At 40.3% G+C, this 7,957-nt stretch overlaps 1 protein-coding gene across 1 annotated transcript; it reads left to right on the top strand.

Moving 5' to 3' along the window:
- On the top strand, positions 1-7,140 carry LOC146649679 (putative E3 ubiquitin-protein ligase TRIML1). Its single transcript, XM_085387438.1, has 4 exons — positions 1-137; positions 2,657-2,909; positions 3,515-3,797; positions 3,926-7,140. Exons 3-4 carry the CDS (start codon positions 3,524-3,526, stop codon positions 4,987-4,989), a joined length of 1,338 nt encoding a protein of 445 aa, XP_085243564.1. The 5' UTR covers positions 1-137; positions 2,657-2,909; positions 3,515-3,523; the 3' UTR covers positions 4,990-7,140.
- Positions 7,141-7,957: the final 817 nt, after the last annotated feature.

Raw genomic sequence — 7,957 nt, 5'->3', positions numbered from 1 at the left:
CCGTTTTTTTTTCTTCTTCTTTTTTTCCAGTAGTAAGCAATGCTTATGATTGTGCCAGAGCACATTCTGAACAACACCATGGGGATTTCAGAGTTCGCACAGGTGGTTGGATGTTACACTCTGGAAATGGAATGAAGGTGAGTGTTATTAACCCTCTGTGGTCCACGGACACGCTGCACCTCCAAATCACATGACTGATGTAAGCTGACGCAGCAACAAGCTGCAGCCACGTTGACTCGGTTTTTCAGCTCATAGTGAAAGTTCGGACTTCAAAGTATACACCGGTTTTTAAATTTTAATTACAGGCCAGTAATTAAAGTTATGGAGTTATGAAGTTATGTTAAATATATATAAGCCATGCTTTTTTTCTAAACACGGTTTTGTGTGTGTGTGTGTGTGTGTGTGTGTGTGTGTGTGTGTGTGTGTGTGTGTGTGTTTATTTAAAGCGTTTTCTAAAGACGGCTCGAAAACAGTAAAGAAAAAGAAAAAAAAGGCACTTCTTTCCTATCGGTGGAAAAATGTACCATGTCGACCAAATTTTTTTTTAAAGTCATGTAGGATTTGGTTGTTTCGGAAGAGGGAGGGGAGAGTTTTGGGAGTGACAGTAAAGGAGAGAGCCAGAGTGAGCGAGTGAGAGAGAGACAGTTTTTAGATGTGGGAGATTTGTGACGTTTAGTGTGAAGTTAGTATAGTTAGTCTGTCGTGTAGTCGTTGTTTTGTTTTGTGTGTCAGTGAGGGGACTAACGAATGTCCCCTGAGGGAATGTCACAAAAGCACACATTTTTAGATAAATAGTTGTATATTTTTACAAAATGTGTGCATAAGTTTTCAAAATGTACAATTTATATTTGCATTTCAAGTTATAAAAATAATAACTGACTCAACATGTCTGGGTTTTTTTTTTTACAGTAGAAAAATACTACCAGGATTTTAAATTTCCTGTGTGATTTCAGATCAGTAATACTAAGTATTTCAATGAAAAAACAACTAAATTTGGTGTGATAAGTCGTGAGGTTGAGCTGCAAAGAATGAAACCAAATAAGGCAAGGGGAAAAAATAAAATGAAAACAATTTGAGGGTGAAATACAAATGTAAAATCAAGTCGCCTCAACAATGGCCAGTTATATTTTGGACCTCAGTGGGTTAATCCAACAAATCATGAAAAATTAAGTGTAAATTTTTGTTCGTGACAGTGCAGATTTCTGACATTTTGTGTAATTTAAGTATGTAACAATTTGATTTTTTTCTAACAAAAAACAGTGAAACTGAAGTTGAACTTGTGTTTGTAAATGAACCGCCCCATGTTGTGTAGCTTTCTGGATTTTATACTTATTGGTCTACATATTTATTTATCATACAGGCTACACAGTACATAAAATCAAAACTCACATTTTTTATGTAACTAAAGTGTTTAATTATGTGGGCTACAGAAAATAATTGAATTAGACTATATTTTTAGAAAAAACGTGTATACTTACTGCATTTGAATCATTTTAATTATAAGTAAACACCTACATATGTGTTTGGGGAAAAAAAGGCTTTGATTTTGCCACCCTAAGAAAATTTCTCTAGATCCACCCCTGCTGAGGATTCTTTTAAAATAAAAAAAATTACACGAGGGTTTGAGCTGTTACTAAGAAGGCATCAATGCTAAAACAAAAGACGTCAGTTTAGACTTGAATTAAAAGAATAGATGCTCATACAGGAGGAGATTGATATCCAAGTGTCAGGAACTGGAGTGAGAAGTGTCATTCAAAGAGAGCCACACAGTACAGAACAAGCCTGGCAGATGTAGGATGCAAAAAAAATTTAAAGACCCTGGAAAGAAAACAAGTGAGAGACATCTAAAGACTTCAGAGTAACTGCCCAGACACTCGTGAAGGAGTTAGCTAATGAAAACAATCACTCAGACTCTGCACAGGAATTAACTGTGAGGTCGCAGACCAAGAAAAACTCCACTTTTGCAGAAGAGACTAAAGTGTGCTAAGGACAACCTGGAGACAGATTATTCATGCTAGAAGTGAGTACGTTACTCAGATGAGCTCAAACTGGAGCTCTTTGGTCACAGAGACGCAGCTTATGTTGTTTTTAAAGAGAAAAGCGAGAGAAGTACAACCCGAAGTAGAGCGTCCCAACATTGAACCACGCTGGTGGGAATACTGTGAACGTTACTGGCTGACCTCCACAAAGCCCTCACTCCCACTGAAAATGTGTGAGGTGAACTGAAGACCAAGGTCCGTACCAGAAGGCCATTGAATCTGAAGGAACTGGAGAGATTCACGGGACATGTGCGATGTGTTTCTGTGTGTAAAGAAAATAATGTGAGCATTTAAAATAAAACTGGGGTGTTTGAAAAATCCTTGAACCGCTCTGGATCAGCTCTCCACTTCTTTGCCTTCTCGAGTCTCTGAGTCGTTGCTGGTTTTTCTCTGCCAGTTTTGTTTTTCCCATCATTTATTCAGCAATGGTCTTCTGAACCCTCTATCCACCCTGACCTTCTCCCTTTTGCTGAAGGTCCGTCTAACTATTCTTCAAAGTTTGGCTGGAGATTATATACGTTGTCAAAAGAACTGGGGGTCATTTTAAGCTTTATTCTTTAATGAAATATTAAATGTTTCATTCTTTGTCTTCTCACTGAGTGTTTTCTTATTTTTAGGAAATATCTGCTGGTTCCCCATGTGCTCACATGCTGTCCTTCCTGTTCCTGCACTCTTATAGTGCAGTCTGGTCTGCCCGTACACGTCTTACACGTGGGGTGTAACAACCTGAGTTACCGTTTAAATGAAGCGCAGCTCATAGGACGGTCCGGAGTGATGTCATACTGACATTTTTCAGGCTGTGAATGTGACGTGTAAGAAGCAGGGAAGGAAAGCAAGCTGTGGTGACTTTCTCTGGGCACGTTGGAAGTGGTAAGAAGACTTAAATATTTAATGTAATGATTCATTTCAGTGGAGCATTAAAGAAAAATGTAAGGAACTGTAACATAATCTGGATTCTCTGAGACTCAGCATGTCAGGACTCGTCTCACAGAGCCCGACACAGATGATTGTCTTCTTTTCTTTAGAAGAAAACACCCAAACTTTTGCTCATTTACCTGATTTATACAGCAATTTTTCCTACATTTAGTGGAAATTTCAATCAAATTAGTCCATGCATGGATGTAAATGTTCACTCGTGTGGAGTGAACAAAAACACACACAGCAGCACAGTGACTGCCCCTAAAACGAGAAAAGGACTAAAAACACTGAGTTTGCATCCGGTGATCTGGTGTCACTGCTGCGTTTGTTAAGAATCCAGAAGGCTATCAACACTGCAAAAGCTAAACTTAGGACATAATCAAAGCAAACTGAATCATTTTAGGTCTTAACTGCACTTTAATATTGCTCTAATATTTATTTAAAGTATGCGAGCAGACAAATTCACAAGAAGAAGCTTTTATCACAGCAGCGTAATGCTCATATTCATACAAGAATAACACAAACATCCCATCTATTTCTGCTTTTTGGTTTATCAGGAAGCCACAATGACGTCTACTAAAGAAGCTCTTTGGCGCACTCTTGAGCATCTGACAGCTGAACAGTTCAAGAACTTTAAGTGGTTCCTGAAGGAGGGGGATATGGAAAACGGTTTTCCAGCCATCCCAGAGGCCCGACTGGAAGGAGCGGACAGGTTGGATACGATCGATCTGATGGTGCAAAAATACCGCTGTCCAGGAGCTGTGCAAAAAACCATGAAGATCTTAAGGAAGATAAACAGAAATGATCTGGTTCAGGATTTGTCAAACCAGTCAAATGAAGGTAAAAATATGAAGAGCTGAAAAATAAAGGTTCACATTAGTTGCATGAATGATTGCATTTAATACAGCTCGAGAAAAATCCTCAATAAAAAAGTTGTTTACAGCTTTTCCTGTTTTGGCTTGTTTTAGACCACAAGATCTCTGCAGCGCTCCCACGTGATGATGAGACAAGGAGGGCCAAACTGAGGGAGATGAAAGCCCAAATTGATCTGAGGATCAAGGAGAAGCAGATGAAGATCTGTGAAGTCAGACGCACAGCAGAGCTCAGCAGGAAGTCTGCAGAGCGACAGACCTCAGACAGCAGGAGGGCGTTTGAAGCGCTGGTGGCCTCTGTCCAGAGCAGTCTGGATAAAATCATTGGAGAGATCGATGAAAAGCAGAAAATGACACAGAAACAGGCTGAAGGATTAATCCAGCAGCTAGAGCAGGAAATCTCTGAGCTGACCAAGAGGAGCGCAGAGGTGGAGCAGCTTACCAAAGACCAACGTGACTTCCTGCCAAGCTTCTCGTTCACAAATGAGATGCTGACAGAAGCCAGGTTCCCCCAGCCATCTTACAAAGAAACTGTGACTCAGCTGAAGGAAAAACTCAGCAAAGACATGGAGATGTTTCTCGCTGTGACTGAGCTGAACAGGCTCCGGCAGTTTGCAGTGGATGTGACACTGGATCCAGACACAGCACATCCCAACCTCATCCTGTCTGAGGACGGGAAACAAGTTCGCTGTGGTGACATAACACAAACTCTCCCAAACAACCCAGAAAGATTTGACCGTGCTATTAATGTTGTGGGAAATCAGAGCTTCTCTTCAGAAAGCTTTTACTATGAAGTTCAGGTTAAGGAGAAAACCTCCTGGGATTTAGGTGTCGTTAAAGAGTCAATAAATAGGAAGGGATCAATGTATGTGAGCCCCAAGAACGGCTTCTGGATAATATGTTTAAGGGCAGGAGAGTACAAAGCCTCACGTGTCCATCTCAGTGTGGACTCTCAGCCAAAGAAAGTGGGAGTGTTTGTGGATTATGAGAATCATTCGGTCTCTTTTTATAATGCTGAATCCGCACAACTCATTCATTGCTACACTGACTGCTCCTTCAAAGAGAAACTCCGCCCTTTCTTCAGCCCCGGGACTCTTCATGGTGGCCAAAACTCCACTCCGCTCATCATCTGTCCTGTCTACGGCAACTGTCAGATCTGATCAATCATCCTTACAACTGCGTGAGACTCGTCATAGAGTCGTCAGCTTCTCCACCTTTATTTATTTATCACCCCTAAGTGGACATCTGAAAACAAAAGGTCCAGATGACTGTGACAGACTTATCACACCAAACCCTCAGCCAACATTTGAGTGGTTCACTGTTAACCCGATGGGAGTGTTCAGGGGTTAATATAGTTTGTAGTATTCAGAGGGTCCAGTGTGGCCCTCTGAATAGCACAAAAATGTAATCAACCCTTCACCGACCCCATGTCACACAGCAGCATCAGGATTGGGTCTCCAGTCGTTAAACAGATGGTGTCATATGGGGCTGTTTGAATTGTTTATTTTATCATCAGTTTTACAGCCTTCAAACTTAGATTTGTGTGTTGTTAGTTGTGATCTTGTGGAAGGTGTCACAGAAGGGCCACAGTTTTACGCTCAGTACAGTGTTCCCTGACAGATTTATTCTCGGCATTCAGTTACATGGTTGAACAGGTAACTTTGGCCTGAGCTTATTTAAGACCATGCCGGTGACCACTGCACATGAGGTTCGGTGTCATATTTTACTCTAAAAGTTCAGGGTTTGGTCTAAACTCTAGAGAAGAAAAACCTTCCCGCACAATCAGAGAGAGACTGGTTTTCAGCCTTCAGGGTCTTATTTAACACACAGACAGTCATTTTTCAAACATCTCCTCCCTCCAGCAGATCATGTTTTACTTGCATGTCAAGTGGGGGGGATCCAAACTGCGACGGCAACCATTCTAACTTTGCATGCAGCTAGCAGGAGAAAAACTCATTCAAATGCAGGTGTGGTTTTTCTACATTTAGACTCTGTGGTCTCACAAAGGCGCGTCTTTCACCATCCGCGATCTCATACTTTCTAATGCCCTCTTTTTGCAAAATGGAGCAGACATGGTTTCAATTTTCCCACTGATAGTATCAAAGAATATAGACAGTGTAGTGCCTTTAAAATGGCACTACACTAGTTTAAATACATTATTACAGGAAATATCATGACTGTCCAGTTCATCCATAACATTTTTCTTCAGTGTCACCTTCTTGTTCCTCATGCTTATTCTGATGGTGTTTCATAGAGACATTTTTCCTAGTCCACTGTGCAATGCCACCACTCACTTAGTGCTTACTTTCATTTTTCTTTCTGTGTTTGAGCAGGGATGTCAGACTCCTTTTGTCATAAGCTACTTTGATGTTAAGTGAATCAGACCAGTGAAACTGACCTTTCTGTCAGTGTAACTACACAGTTACACCAACACATCTTAATATAAGGCAAAGAAGTGCCGTTTTAACTGTACACCTCAGTTTTTCTGCATGATAAAGAAATATTGCTGTTGGGTCATTCCATCTTCTGCTCGACAGGAGCAACAGAAAAAAATCCTAAAATCTGAACGACCGTGGTCTAAAAAAAGACACACATATTTAACAAAATCATTCTGAAATCACATGAAAGTGGGTTGATGGATGACAAAAAGGTTTCTGAAGTTTCTCTGTGGTCATTATATACGGTAAAACTTTGGATGATAATATTTTTTTGTTCAAATCAGAGATGGTCAAACATAAAATTTTAAAAAGTTTGCTGATTTAAGATGGAATAAATAAATTTGTAAATTTACAGAAGATCTGGCAGCTCATTGTCCAGACTCTCCTGTAATTTCAAAAGTGAAGATTTTGTTAAAATTCTGATTTTTAATTTTTTAAATACAGATTTTTCTCTGATAAATGCTAAAAAAAAATCAACAGCAGCAGTGTTCTGTCATTTCATTTGGAGTACAAATGGCAGTGGGTGAGGTCTTTATCAGTAGGAAAAGCTGTGACCAGTAAAAGTTTAATCTGGCCCCCGGGCCTTATTTTTGACACACCTGGTGTAAATGATTTGTTTTCAAACATTTTTTTTTCTTCTTCTTCAAGAAAGCCATCTTTACTGTTTACTAGAAAAGATCCACACTGAATTTTACTTTAATAAAGATGGATAATGTCATCAGTCTTTTTTTATGTCCCACATTAGCAGCACCCCCCCCCCCCCCCCCCAAAAAAAAAAAAAAATTTGCTGCAGTTTCCCTTCGTATTTGAGTCCCTTTGTATTTCATTTTCATTTCAGTGACTGCGTTGATATGTTACCTGTATGCAAACTTCCTAAAGTAATAAAGACACGATGGGCAGCTGATTACAAAATAACTTAATCACCAGGACACATAAAACTGTACAGTAATAACAAAAACTACCTGCTTTGAGCTGGAGCAATAGATGATTCAATCAACAGGAACCAGCTGTGCTAACGAGCCTCTGTGCTGCACTTCCTGATGTAATGTTTCAGTAAACTGAGTAGCACTAAAATCAGAAAACACCAACCAGAGGATACAGCGTGGTTTCATCATTAGATGCCGGAGCAGTACTGTTGGGTCTTGTGTATTGCAGTTAACCGCCATGACTTACTGACACGTTTTCATGAAAACACCCTGCAGTCCTTGACGTCGGCCATTACTGGCCCACCAGCCCTGTGTGAGCTGAAGTGAAGCTCATTAGAAAGTTTAACACAATTATCTGAGACTTTATCTCCAAACTGACATTCAAGTCTCTGGTTTGTGTTTCAAACTGCAGACTTCAATCCTTTTAGTCATTCAGCAGGGCTGCGTTTGCATTTTTGATTAAATCTGTTCTTACAGGACTCTGCAGTGCTGTGGAAAACTGAGTCCACAGTCAATGATTCAGTAGCTGTAGCAGTAACTACCTGCAGAAACTGTTTCCCTTTGTGACTCGTCTCACATCACTGTGAAGGAATTTTGGACCTCTTGTTCACAGCATTGCTCGAGGGTCCTGCAGCATTTCAGTCATTCTGTTGGAGATCAGCTGCTTTGCTTGGGGTTGTTCACCTGCTGCATGACCCAGTTTGAGTCAAGCTTCAACTGTTGAGCAGATGACTCACATTTTTGGTATTCAGTGCTGTGCAAAA

The sequence above is a fragment of the Rhamphochromis longiceps genome, linkage group LG17, assembly GCF_057381845.1.
Source record: "Rhamphochromis longiceps isolate RC_006_pf linkage group LG17, R_longiceps_female_GT1.1, whole genome shotgun sequence".
Lineage (NCBI taxonomy): Eukaryota > Metazoa > Chordata > Actinopteri > Cichliformes > Cichlidae > Rhamphochromis > Rhamphochromis longiceps.
The sequence above is the reverse complement of the archived record's forward strand: the minus strand, read 5'-3'. Positions and strand labels throughout refer to the sequence as shown.